At 46.5% G+C, this 22124-nt stretch overlaps 1 protein-coding gene and 1 pseudogene across 1 annotated transcript; both read left to right on the plus strand.

Moving 5' to 3' along the window:
* Positions 1-951: 951 nt before the first annotated feature.
* On the plus strand, positions 952-5669 carry LOC130381611 (matrix metalloproteinase-9-like; annotated as a pseudogene).
* A 315-nt stretch (positions 5670-5984) lies between these two features.
* LOC130381619 (zinc finger protein 335) lies at positions 5985-22124 on the plus strand. The gene is given in 31 exon segments (XM_056589302.1): positions 5985-6193; positions 7061-7195; positions 7198-7253; positions 7875-8085; positions 8088-8153; positions 8735-8812; positions 9083-9153; positions 9155-10298; positions 10542-10730; positions 10834-11031; positions 11354-11612; positions 12171-12348; positions 12665-12777; positions 12908-12926; positions 13033-13149; positions 13306-13382; positions 13603-13763; positions 14171-14394; positions 15142-15241; positions 16437-16525; positions 16618-16850; positions 17767-17881; positions 18173-18370; positions 18752-18894; positions 19198-19340; positions 19691-19785; positions 19927-20013; positions 20235-20318; positions 20704-20760; positions 20866-20971; positions 21132-22124. Coding segments are annotated over 30 exon segments (4878 nt in total). The 5' UTR covers positions 5985-6193; positions 7061-7062; the 3' UTR covers positions 21266-22124.

The following is a 22124-nucleotide window of genomic DNA, read 5'->3' on the forward strand; positions in this document are numbered from 1 at the left end:
AGTGGCACTGAAGCAAAAAGCTGTCTTTCCAAGCTCAGACCTGACTTGAGGAGCATTGATCCTCAAGTTTGAAATTGCATTCATCTCGACATAGACTAGCTATGATATAACATTTATTTCCTGCATATGTAGAAAAATATCGCCATCTACTTACTAGGATTTTATTGCTCTATCATTTTGCGTTCCAAATATTTGGGAATTTGACGGGTCTTCTCATCAAAATAATTGTAAAAATGCATTTATACTTACAAAAAAGGGTCAGGTTCTAGACAATCATAAGGTTGTTATCATGTTCCTATATTTGCTTCCATACAAACACCATTTTGTAGTTTGTTTGTCCAATTTGTCCACTTTTTTTTAGAAATCAAATTTATTTTTTGAGCTTGTTGTAGACATGGTAATGCAAGATGTTTTTTTTTCTTCCTAAAACTGTCATGACCTGTTCATAAGAAGAGTTCTTATCCAGTATACGTTTATAAAAAAAAATAATCCTCTGCATGAGTACAATTATCCGGTTCCCAGCAAGAGTGATACCTTACACAATCACCACAGCTGGCAGAGGGAAGCTAACCTTTATTCAAACACTAAAGCATTGACACATGTAGGGTCAATACAGCAGTTGGACATTGATACATACATATAAAGTGTAACAGGGATTTTAACCAAACCATTCCATGTGTCAATACTGTTTTGCCATTTTGAAGTGAAACATTTGTTTTAGTGACTGTAATTAGATTAACCATGCACTAACTAACAATCCACCCCCTTTAAATTTTAACAAAAAGAGAAAAAACAATCACATTTCTCTTTTTCTTTGGAAAGGCTAAATGGGGCCAGTTAGGAACTCCATTCCAGGGTATCATTATACGCTTCTAAAGGGGAGGTCTGAGGTTGGGTGTAAGAGGGGCTGAGGTCTAGTGACTAAGACTCTATGGTGCATAAATACAGCAGTGCTGCCCTAGGAGTGCAAAAAGGAGAACAACACTCACCACTCGTCAAAACAAAGGAGAGAAGCCAACACATTGAGATAGTTTACTCTGTTGGGTGTTTTAGTTTTTAGTGGATCTGCTCCTCTCTGCCTGAGTTCTTTCCAGCCACAGCTCAGTTTGTTTTGACCTCAACATGAGGTCCACTGCGATAGCGTTGCTGGTTTTGGGGATGTGCACAATGGAGACGTTGAGCCTTCCTGTCAAGTCTGTGTTCGTCACCTTCCCGGGAGATGTCATCAAAAACATGACTGACGTGGAGATGGCAGATGTAAGTAGCAGATGGCATGATCACTTGTTTAAGGAAAGTTAGCTTTTTTTTTTTAAAAATTAGCTTTAACCCCAAAAAAAGCATCGGCCCACGAGGCGGCGAAGCCTTGAATTTAGATGAACATAGCTAATCTATGTCGAAAAATATTTTTGATTTGCAGTGAGCTCTCCTTGAACTAATTTGTGTGTGTCTTTGTGTTCTCAACCATCAGAAATACCTGAAGAGGTTTGGCTACATGGAGTCTCCGCAGCGCAGCGACGTTTCCACGTCCAAAGCTCTGAAGACGCTGCAGAGGCAGATGGGTCTGGAGGAGACCGGACTGCTGGACAAGACCACGCTGGACACCATGAAACGCCCCCGCTGTGGGGTCCCAGACATTCGCAGCTACCAGTCCTTCGACGGAGACCTCAAATGGGACCACAACGACGTCACCTACAGGTGGGCGGAAAAGGGACAGGAAGTGATAGTTAGGATTGCTGAAATGGTGATGCTTCAATACTTCCGCCATGCGGTGCCGTAGATTACATAACAGTATCCAGATACATTTTTATACACCATTGTCCCACTATGAGTGATGTTAATGGATACATGGCTGTCTCCTCTTTAGGATCCTGAACTACTCCCCTGATATGGCACCCTCCCTGACCGACGACGCCTTCGCCAGGGCCTTCAAGGTGTGGAGTGACGTGACTCCTCTCACCTTTACCCGTCTATTTGACGGAACCGCCGATATCATGATATCCTTCGGGAAAGCCAGTAGGTCAAATCTCTTTCAATCCTTACCATGATGAATTCTGAATATTTGAAAATGAGTTGTTCTGATATACTATTTCATACAATTTCATACAATTGTCTATGCTAGATCATGGGGACCCGTATCCATTTGACGGAAAGGACGGCCTCTTGGCCCACGCCTACCCCCCCGGCGAAGGGATCCAGGGTGACGCCCACTTTGACGATGATGAGATCTGGACCCTAGGCCAAGGGACAGGTAGGAACACGAAGGCCTTTATTACTCCATGAGGGAACCGACTTCCACATCCCCTGCTGTATTTAACCGAACATCTCCCCCTAGTGGTCACTTCATTAATGGCAATAAAATCGAGCTATTTATTTTCTGTTTTCCCTCTTTACCACACAAGTTGTGAAGACGTTGTACGGCAATGCAGAGGGAGCTTTGTGCCACTTCCCTTTCACCTTCCTCGGAAAGTCGTACAGCAGCTGTACCACGGACGGACGCTCCGACAACCTGCCATGGTGTTCCACTACAGCCGACTTTGGAACGGACAAGAAGTTTGGCTTCTGCCCCAGTGAACGTAAGATCGACAATTTATATTGAGGGCCATGACATGGCCTCTTAAAAATGAAGCTTTCTGGGGGCTGGGGGATTGCTGACAACATCGATAATCATTTCCCATCCGTTCCTGTTTACTCCTGGCAGTTTTGTACACGTTCGGAGGCAACAGCGATGACAAACCATGCGTATTTCCCTTCGTATTTCTTGGGGAGACGTACGATAGTTGCACCACGGAGGGCCGTAGTGACGGCTACCGCTGGTGTTCCACCACTGACAACTTTGACAACGACAAGAAATTTGGATTTTGCCCCAGTCGTGGTGAGTAGCCAACCTTTGCCTGGTGTATGATCGATGAATTACTGCCCACACAGCACATTGTCTTTTTCCTCTTATACTTTTTTAAAATTGTAAAATCGAATTTCTTTGCTCCACCAGAAACGGCTGTGGTCGGAGGAAATTCAGAGGGCGAGTCTTGTCGCTTCCCCTTCCAGTTCCAGGGGAATTCGTACGACTCCTGCACTAGCGAGGGACGCAATGACGGAAGGCTATGGTGTGCCACCACTGATAACTTTGACACCGACACCAAATGGGGATTCTGTCCTGACCAAGGTGAGTAAAAAAAAAAGACTATTAATGCAACACTGAGTCTTCTTCTTATAAGATGACAGATTGAATGTTGAATGATGATTTCTTAATTTTAAGTGGCTCTTTTTCTGCCCCCCCAGGGTACAGTCTGTTCCGTAGCAGCCCACGAGTTTGGACATGCCCTGGGCCTGGACCACTCCAAAGTCAGAGACGCACTTATGTTTCCCATGTACAGATTCATTGAGAACTTTTCCCTAAATGAGGACGACGTTGAAGGCATTCAGTATCTCTACGGTAAGCCCACTTGCTTAAAATAAAAACAAAAAATCATTCAGTATAGTTCTCAATAAATATTGCAAATTCGATGACAAGCAAACATTATCCTCCAATTCTAAAATTGTATTTCCCCAGGACCTAAAACCGGCCCGGACCCCAGTCCCCCGGGTCCCATCACCACGACAACCACCAGACCAACAACAACCACCACACCGACACCTGTAGGTCCAGACAATGATGTCTGCCAGGTCACGACCTTTGACGCAATCACTGAGATTGGGAATGTGCTGCACTTCTTCAAGGATGGGTAGGTCAATACGCAATGTACCTGTCTGTCTACGTTCAGGAAAGAAAACATACATTGGAAATTGCGGGGCCTTTGTTCTAACTTTTAATAATAATATTTTCTCCATCAGATATTACTGGAAAAAGACCAACAGCGATAAGGCTAAGGGTCCATTTGCTATTTCTGAGGGGTGGCCGGCCCTGCCAGCTAAGATTGACTCTGCCTTTGAGGACCCGGAAACCAAAAAGATGTACTTCTTTGCAGGTGAGCGATCTTCCCTCAGTTTGCTTATGAAACACATAAATCAATTGCAGTTATATTTAATTATTTAGCAGCCACGTTTATCTTATCTCAATCAAAGTGAAGAAGATACATTGCACTGAGGAGTAAGTAGGGGTTAAGCATTTTGTTCAATGTTGCCCACAGAGGTAGGCTGCGGACATTGAGGATCAAACCAAGCACCTTATGGCTGGGATTGTAACACTAGTAGCCACTACACTATCCTGCCCCCTGCATTAACATAAATGTTTCCAATTGTGTTCAAAGGAACTCAGTTCTGGGTGTACACTGGCAAGAAGGTACTTGGACCCCGCAGCATCGAGAAGCTGGGCCTGCCGAGCAGTGTTCAGACGGTGGAGGGATCCGTGCAGAGAAAGGGGAGCAAAGTCCTGCTCTTCAACGGGGAGAACTACTGGAGGTGAGATTCGCTGGGCACTGAACCTTTATGCTTGGGTGCAAACATGGTGGTTGAAGAAAACCTGCAAACATAACAAAAACAGGCAAACCTCTGATTGATGGATGAATGGGTGAATATGAACTTTATTAATCCCTCGGGAAGGTTCCCTCAGGAAATTGCACTTCCAGCAGCAGCAAACGCCAACAATTTTATAAATGTGCAAAAGTACAAAATGCTAAAAATATATATGCTGGGAAACAATATACAAGAAGAATGGTATACAAGCCAATATTTACATACAGGAATATATTATATCGACAATAATTTCCCAAGACTTTCTGAGAAACTCACTTGCTTTGCCTGTATTAAACAATAATGGTCATTATATTGTATTTCATGCTACCAGGCTTGATGTGAAGACTCTCACGATGGACAGAGGATATCCTCGGACAACTGACACGGTCTTCGGCGGAGTTCCCAGTGATGTCCACAATGTTTTCCTGTACAAAGGTGAAAATCTGAAGTTTCACACATTATTTGAACTATTATTAAAAATTCAAAGTACTCTATGCATAAGATGAGTTTTCTACATCTTACATGTCAATCTGATCTCCCTCAACCCCAGGTCACCTTTACTTCTGCCATGATCGCTTCTACACGCGTGTGAATTCTCGTCACCAGGTCAACCGTGTTGGCTACATCAAGTATGATCTCCTCCAGTGTTCAGACGATTCCGCCCTGCAGGCCTGAGAAGCCCTGACTTCAAGAACACTTATAACACATGCAATCAAAATAACATTTAGTAATAATTTGTTGGCAGTTCCTCTTTAACTGTGAAGTCACATGCAATGCAAAATTGTTAACTGCCATTTTTGGGGTCCTTAGTCCCACGCAATCACATACGCAGCAACACACTGTTTAGTTGAATGGCCCAGATTAAGGTACTTTAAGTGTGAGACTTTGTTGTTGCATCACTCTTCATTTGTAAACAGGTTATGGATGCGAACAGCAGGAATAGGAACATAACGGTTCTCTCCAAAACAGAATCTGCATCAGATCAGAATAAGGTTTTATGTCTGACAGGCTCAGACTGTTTCAGTATACATTTTTTAAAGTAATAGTTAGGCCCAATGTTTATTTGTTTTGTATATTTTGGCTTGATGCCAGTTATTTGCACTGGGTGGCATTGCATGTCTCCATCACTAAAATTATTTATAAAATTAGATTTTGTATTGCATTTAAGTTGTCATTTAATTCCAATAAATATACGACTAAATGTTTCCCGACCGAATTCTTAAATAATGCACACATCATTGATAGGCATGAAATAAATGCATTACTTGACAATATAATAATCTATTTTGGGATGAAGCTGCAACCGATAATGCTTAAATGACACCCAAGGAATATACATGTTCCATTGTGCGAACACTAAATTCTCTAAATTCAGATGATAGTTGATATTTTAAAATCCTTCTACTCGAGGAACGTATTACTCCGCACCGATTTGCGTAGTATGCCTTCCACTCAACACAATAGTCCACCAAACGTCCACAAATATCTCGAATTTAAAAAAGCCGCGTTTGACCAGAATATTAAAAAAATAATGTAGCACTTAGATCGCTTAATAAAAATATATTACATTCTACGACTGTTTGTTTTCAGCCTAACGATAAATAAGATCCGGTTTGAAGAACAGGAAGCAAGGACATACTCATGGCGCCCGACTAGAATGGCGGAAAAAGTACCGCTCGCAAATGTATTTTCTTTTCAACCGGCCTACAACTAGATATACGATTCAACTCGTGAACACACGGTAAGAAAAACAGACGCGAATCACGGGATGGGGGGTGGAAATTAAATAATTTTCTTCAGGGACTGCATTTGGGCGGTCTGTTGTAGCTCAGGCCCTCGAGGTCCCCAGTAGAGCTTCTAGAATGCCTGAGTGGAAAATAGGAGCTCGGAAATGGCGACGCCGAGCAGGCAAGAAGAAGGACAGCTAGGCCTGTTTATATTAGCCACATAGCTAGCAGGCAGCTAGTCAGTGTTCAAGGTTGTAGTGTATGTTATGATACACTCAAGCAAGAGCTCTGCGTACAAGTCAAATATGTCTGGCCATAATAGTTTTCGCATGCGACTTAATTGTGTTCTCTCGATAAAACGCCGAACTATAACGTGAATACAGTTTGCAGATTTGTCGTAGCGTATCCTTGTAAGGGATAGAAGTACGAAATGCAAACCAACATCTGGTGAATTTACTTAGCATCGTTGGTCCTTTATTGAACGTACTGCTTTATCTAAACAACTCAATGTGTGCTATGTAAGACTTCTTGATTTAAATATTATCATGTCAAGTACATACTTATTTTCAGTGTTATTTTCATTATGTTTTAAAACATAGCTTAACCAGTCCCGCAAATAAACAACTTCTTCAAACAGTCCTGGGTGCTTTTCTTTTGGAACACACTCCAATCAGTGTGAAAACAAACACAAATATATTCAATTATTCCTTAATAAATATTCTTAATTTTTTGTTGTTTCTTATCTGCATACATGATGTTTAGTTACATCATTTTCGTCCTGTTTTCTGTAAGAGATAAATAATAAATAATGCCCTAAGACATGTATGTAACAATGTATTTTAACACATGGTAATACATTGATGTGTGTGTTCTGCGGACAGTGATGGATTTGGAGGAGAATGAGGTGGAGAGCAGCAGTGATGCCGGCCCCTCTGGGCTGGAGGAGCCCTCAGAGAGTGGCATGGGTGTGGAGTCATCAGAAGCCATGTCTGCAGACAGCAGCGATGCAGCTGCTCCACAGGACAGATCCCAGATTCTGACTGCCACGTGGGACAAAGCTCTGAGGGTGTTTTGGTAATACCCTTTAAAAAGCTCTTTTGAGTTCATAAAAGGGGATACAAATTAAAAGCAAAAAAAGTGTTGCTAATGTACAGGCTGTTCTCAAAGAAGTTGATAAGAACTTCAATGCCTTTTTACTAACTCATAACTCAACATTAGTTCACCCTCCTTTACTACTGTCCTTACTACTGCTACATCTTCCTTGGTCACACCTCCACTTGCAATTTAGTATGCAGCCTTATGTCTGTATATTTATTTATGTGGCCTAGTGTCTATTTTTTATACGTCTACCTATATGGTAGGCGTATTTTTATACGTCTACCTACGTTAAAGAGAGTCAACACCTGCCAGAGGTCAAATTCATGTATGTGTTGCCTACTTGGCCAATAAAGCTGATTCTGATTAGCAGACGCTTGTATCCAAAGCAACCTACATCGAATTCTGTTCCCTGTCAATAAGGAGCAGGAAGGGGTTAGCATCTGGCTCAAGGATGCCTACAGGTAGTTTGCAGACATGGGGGATACGTTCCTTTTGGATTGGTCGTCAACCACTTAGCCACTTGACTGCTCGAAGGACTTGAGTTATTTCCATCCCTCCTCTTGAGCACCTGAGCAACTTTTTATTTTCATCCACAAGCTGTTCGTCCCAGGAGACCAGCTCAAGCTACGGACGTCCGGGGTGTCTTCGGTGCACCTCCCGGACTCCTCCTCGGTGGCCCAGTCCACCAGCGTTTCCAGCGTCTCCACGGTGACCGCAGTCTGTCTGGTGTCCGAGTCGGCCCAGATGCTGGTTCACTCGAGCGTGGGGTCTGACGGAGCCATGATGGTGTCCGACTCGACCGCGTCCACTCCTCAGACCTTGGCTCCGCCATAGACAAGATCATAGAGTCGACCATCGGACCCGACATTATGAACGGTACGGGGGGCTTAGGTGGTAGGCGCTGAGATCTTATATAAGGTTTTATTTTTTTTGGGGGGGGGGGGGGGCGGGGGTCCTTTTAAAGTTTTAGTTACCGTTGTCTGCTGGAAGTTATTTATTTATGTAGCACTTTTCATACACGAGGCACACTCAAAGTGATCACGTAGAAACATCGTCGTACAATAAATAAAATGGATAAGTAAAAGAATACAAAGGCAAAGTGCAATTTTTTAATGCATTGTAGAAAGTGCAATGTGTTTAAGATTTAGCAGAAAGCTAAAGCAAACATACTAATGAAATAATAGCTCACCGAAGGAGGGCGTGTTATCCCAATGGTTATGACCCATTCTAAGATAGTATCTTTGTTGGGTTGGAGCATTATAATGAGCAATTTGCATTTGATATGCACATAGATAGATTGCTAGATTACTATGTGGATGATCATATAAGACATTTTCATTTCATGTTCATTTTTATTAAAAATAAACAAACAAACAACCCAAAATAGAAACCGTTTGGCTTCACCCTACTTAAAAATCAACTAAGGATTCTTGACTCTGGTGTGATATGTTTCGTAGGATGCATAGCAGTAACAAGTGCAGAAGATGGAGGAGCAGAGACCACCCAGTATCTGATACTGCAAGGGCCGGATGACGGTAAGCTAGGTGTATCCTTATGTGGTTTAATATTTCTCCTCAATACATCTATTCAACTTCAATTGCGTTGCTCCTTTCTTCTTAGTGTTGAATAGCTAATTACATCACATGGTACCTTTTTGTTTTAGTTGGACAATTTTTAGATAACCATTATGACAATTTAAGTTTAAGAAGGACTAGAGGGGGCTTACCCTCAAACGGGCCACAGGTTTGAGTATTTTGCTTTCGACCTGTGTTTGAGTGGCCACCTATGCCATGTCTCTCCACCAGGTGCTCCTATGGTAGCCCAGATGTCCTCGGCACTGTCCAGCAGATCAGCCACCGAGGCGTCCGGAGAGGGACCCGACCTCGACCTGCGTGGACCAGGGAGACCTGCACGGCCACCTGGAGCCCAGCTACCGGGCCGGATACTCGGGCTACGCCGAGGAGAGCGGCGACCAGCGGCCCGACCAGCCCGAGCACTCCCACCCCTCCCAGTACATGGACTGCGGCCCCGACCAGACGGGCGAATCCTCCTCGTCCGCCTACGGCGAGTGTTCCGGCGACGAGCCCGACCAAACGCGCTCCGGGTCGGGCTTCGCCGACTACAGCGGGGGCGACCGGGACCTGCCCGGCTACGTGGAGTGCAGCGGGGCGGACTCCAACCCCACCAGCCACGGCCACTACGTGGTGGAGTGCAGCGAGGAGTACCTGGAGTGCGGCGGCGAGGCGGAGGTGGAGCGTCCGCGGGGCTACATCGACAGCAGCGCCGACCATGGCGCGCAGACGGGCCGCCAGTACCCCGGCGAGTACCGAGGGGACTGCGTGGCGGCGGCCGACTCGGAGCAGCCGGGCTACTCTCACTGCACCGTCGGGAGTCACGTGAGCGACGACGAGGACGACGAGGAAGAGGACGAGGAGGAGGACGACAACGACAACGACTTTGGTGGCTTCGACGTTGAAACCCACGACCTCGATCGGCCACAGCACTCCCACCAGCAGCAGCAGCAGCAGCATCCGCTGAACTGCTATGTGGAGAACAGCGGAGAGGTCTACGCGGACGAAGGCTCTTCCTCCTCCTCCTCCAACCACCACCACCCCATGGCGGACACCGCGGGGTCCGGCGGGCTGCCAGAGGCCCTGGAGAGCAGCGAGAGCCAGCCGGGGCCCTTCATCAGCAGCAGCGGCACCTACAACGCCAACCCGGACCCAGAGCCGGAGCCAGAACCAGAACCAGAACCGGAGTTGGGGCCGATGCTGGACCCCAGCAGGGAAGAGCCCCAGGGCTCCCAGGGGCCCGAGGTGACGCCCGGACGGCTGGGGGACTCGGACATGTCGGTAGAGATGGCGGAGGGCAGTGGGGACCGCCAGCCGAACCTGGCGGAGCTGGAGGAGATGATGGAGGTGGTGATCGTGCAGCAGTTCAAGTGCAAGATGTGTCCGTACAAGAGCACGTCCAAAGACACCCTCATAAACCACATGCGGGATAAGCACTTCAGAAGCGCAGGTATTGGTTCTGATCCATAGTGAGTGACATCTTGCTCGGTGTTGAGTCAGAAATAAATACTAAAGACCCGCCTCTTCCTGATTCATATAGCTCTCAAGCAGCTCTCACATTATTGGTTTCAAATTTGAATTTAATTGGCTTGAATTGTCTCACCCGCAAGCCGCTTGGGCTAGAAGTAAAATGAGTAAATCTAGAACAATGTAATAAATATTATTCGTCTTGTCCTCGGTGCTGGCTCTGCAGGGGGTGCTCAGAAGAAGCGAGGGCGTGGACGGCCCCCTAAGAGCGAGACCCTGGCCCGGCGGAAAGCGGAGCAGGAGGCGGCCGAGGAGCGGAGGGCCGCCAGGCACAAGGCGGACGAGCCGCCGCCGCCGCCGGCAGAGGAAGAGGACGACGAGGTGGTGGACGCCGGGGCCATCGACGACCCAGCAGGTCCGGCTGCTTTTAAACCATGTGCTGAACGCCATTAATGTACTTGTACATATTTCCCTCTTGTGCTCATTACATTATTACCCCCCCCCCCCCCCCCCCCCAGAGGATAGCGACTATAACCCAGCTGACGAAGAAAACGGCTGCAAGCCGCAACCCACTACTGTGAAGCCCCCCCATCTTCCTCCTCCAATCTGCTCCTCTCCCTCTTCCTCCTCCTCACAGGGACGCCCTCGCCGCAAGGTGGGCCGTCCCAGGAAGTTCAGCCTGGTGGAGGAGGGCTACGGCAGTAGAGAGGGGATCGGTGAGAGCAAACAAACCATTCATAGCCTGATAAAGTGATTTATTCCGATTTTAAATAGGAAGAGGAAAAAACGATGTGCCGCAATTACATCATTAAGTAATTACTCTATAAGCAGGACACTTTTTATGCAACGAATGATCATTTATGTGAATCGGTTGACGTGTGACTGGTGGGAGCATAGTGTTACTTATGGATAGGAATCTAAACAAAACTGTGGCCCAATGGGCATGGACGAGTTCATGGCCTGGGCCACAGTCCTGCCTTTACATAAAGCTCCCTGCACCTCCACCAGCGACTCATATTATACGCCCGCCTCTTCCAGAAGAAGAGGGCAGTCCTGCCAAGAAGCTCAAACTGGAGATGGAGGCTGCGGACCCTGATGAGGCCAGTACTTCTTGCCTGGGCAATGCTCCCACAGAAAACGGATCTCCAGACGCGGCTGAGCCCTCGGTCAGCCAATCAGACTCCGAGAACAAAGACCCGTCCTCAAACGCCGGGCAGGAGGAGGACTTCCCTAAGAAAAGAGGACGGCCCTCCAAGAGGTTCCTCCGGAAGAAGTATAGAAGATACATGAACCGCAAGTAAGAGCTTTGTGATTTTGACACCATGCCCGGAATTTCTTTCCTACAGTCATAATGTTTTAGGCCCAATCCCATTTCTACCCCTTACCCCTTCCCCATAACCCCTCCCCCTTGTTTTGAAGGGGCGTAAGGGGTAGAAATGGGATTGGGCCTTATTCCCATTTCCCAATCCCATTTCTACCCCTTACCCCTTCCCCTTACGCCATCCCCTTACCCCTTCCCCTTCCCCCTTCCCCATACCCCTTCAAAACAAGGGGGAGGGGTAAGAGGTAGAAATGGGATTGGGCCTTAATGTTTGTGTTTATATCACTCATTATCTGGGGAGCAGGATTGTGTAGATGCGAGGGGTATTGACTCTCAGTCAAATGGTACTGGGTTTGATCCCCAATGTCAACAGCCTTATTTTTTGGAATTGTGGAGAAAGATACCGTACCCTAATTTGCTCCATTGATCTGAATTCATTGTACTTTACTCTGGATGTAATCATCTGCTCAATTACAAAATAGTGTTCATAATTAGTTCTCGCCCTAAGCTCATCACTGCCCCACTATCTTCCAGTCGCTATTACAAATCCCTCAAGCCGCTGCTGAGGCCCCATAACTGCTGGATCTGCGGCTCGCGCTTCCTGTCCCAGGAGGACCTGCGCTTCCACGTGGACTCCCACGAGGGCAACGAGCCCGAGCTCTTCAAGTGTCTGCAGTGCAACTACCACTGCAAGCGCTGGTCCTCCCTCAAGGTCAGTCCGTGGCACTCTGCACAAGCTGCCCCCTGCACGGTTGAGTAGCAATGCAAGGAGCGGTTATGCATAAGAAACATGCATAATAAAAACAAAGGCATGCTTTAAATAGGTAGGGAAACCTACAACCGTTATGTTAATGTTTAACCACATAGATTTTATTGATCGTGTTGTAGATAAAACATTTTTACAATCATTTCCAAAAAAGGGAAAAGAAATGTAGAGGTAAACTATAAGAAGATGAATTAATTCATAAGGTCCACGACGATGAATTAGATGTATTGTGGTTGTGATGGTTTGTGGCCGTCTATTGCAGGAGCACATGTTTAACCATGAGGGCAAGAAGCCGTTCAAGTGTGAGGAGTGTGACTACAGCAGCGTGTATAACAAGGATGTTCTGCGCCACTCCGCCGTCCACAACAAAGAGAAGCAAGTGCCATAGATCTGCATACGCACTAGCTGTTCAGAACAACCAATACAGACAAGACACCGGGACATGTTTTGTGTAAACTTATGTTTTACTTGTAGTTCTGCTAATCTACTCTCGTTTTTCTTATAGGAAAAGAAAAATGGAAATGGTAAGAATTATTTTTATTTTGTAACTTAAATAGCATTTAAGGTTTTTGTTTGCTCCGTTATGTTGACCTGAGGTGTTAATTAATCTCTTCCCGTCCCCTATCTCAGCTTCCAAAAATCTCCCAGTTCCCGTGCCCAATTTGTCACAGGGTCTACCCTATGCAAAAAAGACTCACCCAGCACATGAAGACCCACAGCACTGAGAAACCTCATATGTGTGATAAGGTCAGCCCTCCCCCAGTCACCTCCCTACCGGATTCATCTGTTGACCTTCATGTTATCAATTATATTACTGTAATTGCATTATATTTGTACATTATCCAGGTTGATGGCATTTTGTTTGGTTTCTTTATAACACCGTCCTCTCTTTCACCTTGACAGTGTGGCAAATCCTTCAAGAAGCGGTACACGTTTAAAATGCATCTGCTGACCCACATCCAAAGTCTTGGAGACAGCCAGTCAGTATTACATTACGAGCACTTCCTTTGTTGTCCTTGTTGTCATTGCATCAAAGAAATTCCACGATTATGAAACCCTGTTCTCCAGCCCCCGTTACCCACTTCTCCCTTGCATTACATTTCCCAACTGCAAATGTCCCATCTTTTCACAAGCATCTGCATGTGATCCCTTTTTTTGTTTTTTAATCCTCCTTTTAACGTTAAGGTTATCGTGTGGCAGGTTCAAGTGTGAGTACTGCGACTACACGTGTGACAACAAGAAAATGCTGCTCAACCACCAGCTCTCCCACACCAACGACAAGCCCTTTAAGTGTGACTACTGCCAGTATTCCACGTCCAAGGAGGAGTTCCTGGTGTCCCACCTGGCCATCAAGCACACCGGTCAGTAGGACACAAGCCATATCAACTCTAAAGAATATGCTCACTGTCCATGATCAGTCCTAGGTCCCACCATGTGAAGACACTGTTTTAAGTGCTACCACATCAGTAAATCATTGGATGGACAGAGATGTAAAAAAATGTGTCTGTCAAGGTTCCAACACTGTTTAGACTAGCACCTGTCTTCTACACTAGTAGAATCAGTTTCTCTTCTGTAGATTATCTCCGTAACGAAACAAGGGATAACTGAAATGAGGCCTAGGCTCCGTACCCCGCCCCAACGAGTTCTGCTTCAACAAAGTCAAACTATTAGACCTTAGATTAGCTATTCATCCACCCAATCTCCCTCCCCCGGCCTCTCCGTGAAAATAAATCCATTCAACCGTCCATGTGCGTCCCTCTCCGGCCAGGTGAGAAGCCGTTCTCCTGCGGCCTGTGCCACTTCACCACCAAGCACCGCAAGAACCTGCGGCTGCACGTGCAGTGCCGCCACCCCGAGGCCTTCGAGGTCTGGAGCGCCACGCACCCCGAGGAGCCGGCGCGCCGCCGCCGCCAGCCCTTCTTCACCCTGCAGCAGATCGAGGAGCTCAAGCAGCAGCAGGAGGAGGCGCCGCCGTGCCTGCAGAACACCATCGTGAGTACCGACCGCCTCCCCCTTTCGCCCCACGGTGGTTGTCGTTTTGCGGTGCGTGATGAAGAGGCACACGGGTACACCGAAGGGTCTCAACGAGGTAACTTTAAGGGTATGAGGGTGCAAGCGGAACATTTTGGCTCGCGCGCCACTATGAGCACGCCCTGAGCCAGGCACCCAACCCTAACTGCCTCCGACGAGCTGGCTGTCGCCTTGCGTTGGCTGACCCCGCCGTCGGTGTTTGAATGTGTGCATGAATGGGTGAATGTCAGGCAATATTTTAAAGCTCTTTTGGGGGCCTCTGGTTACAAATAAGCACTTTATAAATGCAGTCCATTTCCCATTTACCATTTGTGAGTCATCTGTGTCTGCTGCAGGAGTGGGTAACTGAAGCACTCCACCACATTGACATCACAGCCTGATGAATCACTGGTGTCAGCAGAAAAGGGGAAGATAATTCAATGGATTGTGTTTAATGGTGCTTTATCTGGCCCACTCCACTCATTTGACCACATATATTCAGGCACTGATAGCGGTGATGGCTGTCTACGACATCCCCCACCCTCCATCACCACCCATCTATTCTGGAGCTATTACAGAGAGTTAGGCCCAAAATACACCACTGTGCTTCTCTTCCAAGTGGTGAGTCATGGGATTCAGCCAGGTTCCAAGCGTAGGACGGCTCCCTGTCTGAAGCTTGTTGTGTCTTACCTGCTTTATAAATAACCCCTTGCCCTCTCTTGTCACTAGGTGGCGCTAGATCCTTCCACGTTACAGCCCATCCAGGGGTTAGGGAAGGCCTCCGTCTCCCAAGATGCACATGGAAACACCACCATTATCTATGAATCAGGTGAGTGGTATCTACTAGGGATGGGCATAATTAATCGATGCTCGATAATCGATCGTTAAGAAATGCGTCGATCAATTTATATTGTTATCGATCAAAAGGACGTTGTGTTGCATACTGTGAGTCTTGAAGCATTTAATTGAATATCACTATGTGGGAGAAATACCACCCTGCCGACTGGTGGAAAGTGAATGGAAGAAGGTTCCTGTCAAAGTTAGCGCGACAATACCTCTGCATCCCCGCAACTTCGGTCCCGTCAGAGCGGGTGTTTTCTGCTGCTGGACTGACAGTTACAAGGCTGCGTTCGCGTCTGACCCGCGAGCATGTTAACATGCTTATATTCCTAAATAAAAATATGTAGGCTGGAGTTATGCTATGGACAGTAGGGACAGTCACCACCGTATGTGAGTCGCTCTTTTTTTTTCTTAATGTGTTGTCTCTCGCTCCGCTTTTCTTTCGGCTTGGTGCCTCTTGGAGTCGTTACATTTTGCCAAAACTGTGATATTTTAGCAACAAGTTCAGCCTTATATATGTTCAATAAGGTATTGCTTTTAGATAGACTAGTTCATGCAATTGTTTGTAAATGGGTGGCTCATCTTTTTGTTGCGAGCCTTTTCCGCGCGCCGGCTGCAGCCTATAGGCATTATATGTCGGCCTTTTTTGCCCCGTTTTTTCAAAACAGTTATACCGTTTAATGCCCACTTTTAGCCAACTGCCTTTGTTTGATTATTGTTGTCCGATAAGTTGGCTACTTATTGTAATTGGAATAGGCTACAGATTTAGTCTTGTTGAATAGTTTCCAAACCTGTAAGAGCGCCTGTAGGCGCATTGTTCGGACTTTACGAGCGCCGCATAGGCCTATAAACTATAATGCCTGTATTTATTATTTTAAAACTGTTAAACAGTTGTAGGTCTTCAAGTTAACTGTATTGTATTAATGTTGGCCCATACATTATTGTTGGAATAAAGATTTCATTGATAAAAACATGCTGCATTTTCTACCAACGGGAATTTCAATATAGCCTAGAAAAAAGTTAATGATTAATCGATAATTGATCGATAACTCTAGCGATGCTCGATCAAGGAAATTTCTTCAAATGCCCATCCCTAGTATCTACACACATATTAACCACGTCTTCTTCAATTGTAATTAGTAGTTGTTGTTATTAAGAAGTCCCTCCCCCCATCCCTCCCTCAGCGGGACCCAGCGACCTGTCGGCCCAGAACGCCCTGGACCTGCTGCTGAACATGAGCAACGCCCGGGAGCTGGTGGGCAACTCTCTACAGGTACGAGTGGACCGGGAAGAAAACGTCCCACCACCACCACCCAACCAGACGACGCATCCACCTCACCCTCTCTGATGGGTTCTGTCCACCAGGTGGCGGTGATGAAGACCGACACCAAGGCCGCCGACGGGTCCACCCAGAAGGTGGTGACCTTCCACGTGTCCGAGAGCGGCGACACGGTGATGCAGGAGGCCTTTGAGGAGGCGGGCGCCATTGAAACGACGGAGCTAGCGCAGATCGCCATGGAGGCCTACGAGGCGGGTGGGGACTTTAGTGTGGTGGAGCAGGCTGTCGAGCAGATCAACAGCCCGGACCCGGGATACAGGTAGGGGTGTCACTGTGGACCACACTTAGAATCTGCTGTCCGCATGGCATGATCCCTGATGCGTGTAGGCAGAGCTAGGATCACCCACTTAGAACCTAGTGTCTACATGGCATGACCTCTGATCCAGGCTGGCAGAGCTGAAGAATCTAGACTCTGGTCTAAAGGGGTCTCAAACTGAAGTCACCATCTGACGATAATGTAACGTTCTATGATTGAAATATGTTTTTTGGAATAGAGCACTCCAACTTGTGCTGAGAGTCGAGCAACGACCCAGTATACTACAAACAGAACAAGACCTAGAATGAAATCCCAAGACGTCTGTTCTACTAAGCTGCACGCAGTTAACTCTTCTTTGAGCATGTAGGGCGTGTAGGTCCTGAACCAGGATCCGGTTAGAGGGTGGTTCAGATAGTTCCCCTGGTTAACATCGTAACAGTCAATGTCTTTAGGCCTGGGGGGATAATAAAGTGCCTTCAAAATCCATTACAATTTCAAAAATGTAGTAGGAAGTATTCTCCTTGCTAGCTTCAACAATATGTCTGCCTAGGCTTCCAGTAGACCACAGTCGTGCACAATGAGGGCACGGGAAGAGTGTGTGCAGTTAGTCTGTTAGTTAGGTAGACAGACATCCAATGATTTCAGTCGGGCTGAAAACAATAATTGAGGGGCTTATTACAGGCCTGTCAAAGATGTCTATGCATTTCATTTACCCAATGCTGTTAGGTAAATGGGAGGCAAACAAGAGAAACAACTAGTACACTAGTATTGTACAACTTGTACACTAGCTCAAGTCTCACACCGTAACAATCCGTGATGATTTCATAGTGTTGCCATGCAGCCACAAGCTGTGTGAACGGATGTATGACTACGGGCTTGAGTCAAACCTAATTCCTCATTACTGTCGTGTGTTTCCCAGCAACGATGAGGGAAGTCCATCTGCCGGGATTGACGTCAGCGAGTCAGAGAGCATGAAAAGTGAAAAATACTACCTCACCTCTACGCTGGCTGACGGAGTGCTGCAGCAGGTGGAGGTATGTCCAAGAGCTCCACACGGCTTGGGAGCACCCACCGGCTTTTTATGGTTCAAAAACATAGTCCCTCATTGTTTATGATGTGTGGTTTATATAATGCAGCATATACTGTCAGTTATACTGGCTTGAACTGTTTGTAATGCTTCTGTTCTATTTGTCCTCTCTGTATTTAAAATGTATTGTGTTAGTTGAAAAAGAGATGTCGAACCCGTTTTTTATTTCGGTGGTGTGCCCTCTGTGACGCCCCAAACCTCCTGTGGTGTTTTAATAAAGCCCTTCTGCTGTTGTCAGTTGAGCAGTGAGGCCCCTCAGTCCCCCACCGCCGGGGGCTCCCCCGGTCAGAACGCCAAGCGCTTCTCCTGTCGGATCTGCATGGAGGCCTTCCACGGCCGGTCGGACATGGAGAACCACAAGAGGGCGCACTTGGACCCCAGCACCTTCAAGTGTCCCGACTGCAACTTCACTGCCCCCTCCTGGCTCGAAGTCAGAGTGAGTCGCCTCCCCTCCGTTCTCCTTCCTTCCTTCCTTCCTTCCGTCCATCCTTTCCTACCCAGTCACAGGTGTTTCTGTATGTTAATATCTGACTTGAGGTCAGATGGATTTGAGGTTTTGTGTTCATACGTCCCATTTTCAGGGGTGCTACTATTCCTTTTAGTTCAAATCAGCTTTATTCCAGCATACATATGCAAACTCTTATAATGCTAATAATAGTATTTTAGTGTTAAATTAATGCTTGTTTATGGTAAGATTTATATACTATGCATGATTGATAGAACAGCATATATATTGCCTGCATGCACCACACATTAAATGTATCCCTATCTATACAATGGCTTTTTATGTAACCATTTGATCCGGTTTAAATTAAAGGACCACATGAATCTACACGCATACCTGCGGCCACACAAGTGCCCCAGCTGCAGCTTCGCCTCCAAGAACAAGAAGGACCTGCGACGGCACATGATGACCCACACCAACGAGAAGCCCTTCGCCTGCAAGCTGTGTGGACAGAGGTAGCGCCCCAACCATCCGGGCCCCTCCCCGAATGGCTAAATGTCACAGCGATATGATTCTCCTATTGAATATCAGATCAGGGCTCCTCATGGCACAGATTTAACTGCCAGTCATTCTAGACGTCCCCTCTAATGAATACCTTCTCAAATGTTCTCCCTTTCCGGTCTTTGTTTTGGTGGTTTCCCCCTGTCTATTTGTGAACCCAGCTTGAGGGCGTGATGGGTCTCATCCGTGTGGATGCACTTCAGGCTGTAAACTTGACTCTTGACCCACACACCCTTCCCTTGCACCGTCCCTTCCAGGTTCAACCGTAACGGCCATCTCAAGTTTCACATGGAGCGCTTGCACAACCAGGAGAACGCCGTGCGCAAGAGCCGCGCCCAGACACCCCAGCAGCAGACGATCATCGTCCACAACGACGAGGAAGCCCTGGCCACACTGCAGTGTAGGCAAACGCAACCATCACACGATGCAACCGGCTGAATGAATACAACTCACACCTGGCACAACACTAGGCACATGAAAGGCAACATAACTAGGACTATATACTATTTACAGTTTGGTCGTTTGGCTGATGCTCTTATGCAAAGCGACTTACAGTGAATGAGTGTAGATTTCATGAACCAGGTAGGGGTTAAGGCATCGTGCTCGAGACTGGTAGGCCAACCGCCTGGTCATATTATGGTTCAACCCCAAAACCTTTATTAGCAACACTTTTGTTCCTTTGTTGTGATACTTGATACGGGTGACGGTGAGTGTTGATCGGTTGGTGCTTTGTGTCCATGCTGCCAGCAGCCCTACAGTCGGGCCAGGTGCTCACCCAGGAGAGGCTCCAGGCCCTTGGGCAGGAGCACGTCATCATGACCCAGGAGCAGTCCCTGTCCGACCAGGTACGAGCTTGACAGCGCACCGACTCTTCTGGGGCTCCTTCACTTATCCAGCCATGTTTGTTAAGATCTTATTCTTTGCATTGATTGGTGGGTGGGTTTATAACCGAATTGATTGATGAATTGATTGATGGATGTTTTTAGGAGGAGGGGTCTTACATCCAGCAGATCACCACCATGGATGGACAGACTGTTCAGCAGCTGATGTCGGGAGACAATCAAGTGACTGAGGTAGGGTTCGCTTTGAAGAGGACATTTACCTCCCAAAAAGATTTTAAACAGTAAAATATAGGTTTCCATTTTGCAGGTAAGCAGCCAGGTTTATAAACCAAGTGCTTCCCCACGCTGACTCTGGAGCGTGTCACTTTGTGTATCTTCCCATTGCCCTCCATGCTGTCCTGAAACCCCTGATGCCAGACTTAGGCTGTTCCTTAACGATGTGGTCCCTCCAGGTGCAGTACATCATCTCAGAGGACGGCGTGCAGCACCTGCTGCCCCAGGAGTACGTGGTGCTGGGCGATGGGAACCACATCCAGGTATGGACCACAGCCTGGCCTGTGAAGCCTGGGAGATCATGACCTAAATGACATGCATTTTGCTTGACCAATTATCTACCACCACTAATCCTATAGATTAAATTGATATAGCGCTTTTCTAGAAGACTTAATGAAAGTAAAAAAAAGGCAGAAATCCATAAAAAAGACGCAGGAGAATATTCAATAGTCTACAGATAGCAGATAGCAGAAAGCAGGACAGAGGGAGGCGGAGGGTGAGACATTAAACGGTAGAAAACAAAAGGGTTGGTTTTGAATGATGCTTTGAACTAGAGTTGAGAGGCGGGGTCTCCGATCTGTCTGCGTAGAGAACTCCAGCTGCAGGGGGGCTGCGATGTATTTTTTTAACGTTGTCTCTTTTCCCCAGATGGCAGATGGACAGATCATCCAGTATGAACACGACGGGTCGTTTCTGCAGGAACAGGTGGGTTCAACCTTAAATACTATCTTTCTCTCTGATCACTCAGAGGGTGCAGAGGGAACCAAGTCGAGACTGAATGCTTCTCTCCTCTTTCTGTTCTGTGTGCAGATTGCAGTGAGTCATGACGGTCAGATCCAGTACCTGCCTATCAGCTCCAAGCAGCAGATCGTCATCCCAGAAGAGCTGGAGGCTGCGGCCCATTCTGCCGTCACAGGTTAGAACACACACACACACACACACACACACACACACACACACACACACACACACACACACACACACACACACACACACACACACACACACACACACACACACACACACACACACACACACAGGGGTGGTTGAATAGTTTTGTTTTGAACTATTATTAGCAGTGGCGGATGCAGCAGCCATGGTCGAGTCCCAGACGGTGTACACAACAGAGGCCACGGCCGAACAGCTGGAGCAGCTCCAGCAGCAAGGCATCCACTACGACGTCATCACCATCACTGAGGCCCAGCCGTGAGGACCATTCTGACACGACCAAAGGAACACCGACAGATCTCACGTTTCGATCGTCCGTTTAAGCTTCCTGGGATTGTCACATAGAGGGTTTGGGTGGGATTGAATTGCACTGTTAAAAAAAGATAAATGGCTTTTGTACATTTAGAATTGAGGAACAATCTTTTTTAATTTAAATCGTAGGAACTCTTCATTTAGGATGCACGTCAAGCAAGATAGGCCTGCTGTGTAAATATTTAAACGGATCCACGTCCATGTGCCTCGAATGCTTTGATTTGCAAATCAATTTTGGATAAGAAGAGATCTTTTATGTTATTGAGAATGTACTGAACTTTTCAGTTACAAACAGTAACATGCACGCAGAGTGTTTATTTTTGATCTGTAAAAAAAAGGATACAATTTGGCTGATGATTAGCTTTGTGGCAACTGCTTATGGGTAATTTGTACATACTAAGTCTCTTTCATGATGGGTGGGGGAAAACATTCATTGCTGAATGAAATCAAACTGTTTACTAGGTCATGGGGGAAGAAAACAAATAAAGAGCCACAATAAAGTTTTAAAAATAATGTTTAACAATTTGTTTGTTCGTTTAATTTGACCTTGTAGAGAATTGATGGATAATCTTTTTCTAAATGTTTGATATTTTTCAATGTTAATTGCTCACTGAATCCCATCAATCATTCAAACCATAAAGAACATTCTTAAACTACACAACATTCTTGAAGAGTAGTTAATTTGCGTTCATATTTTGCACCAAATACCAAGGAACGTTTGGCCTTCACAGACCACCTCATCAGTGGCACCTTGCTGCAGGTCAATAGGTTTTGAGTACTACAATTCATTCCCTGAACTTGCATTGAGT

Source organism: Gadus chalcogrammus, chromosome 1 (genome assembly GCF_026213295.1).
Source record: "Gadus chalcogrammus isolate NIFS_2021 chromosome 1, NIFS_Gcha_1.0, whole genome shotgun sequence".
Lineage (NCBI taxonomy): Eukaryota > Metazoa > Chordata > Actinopteri > Gadiformes > Gadidae > Gadus > Gadus chalcogrammus.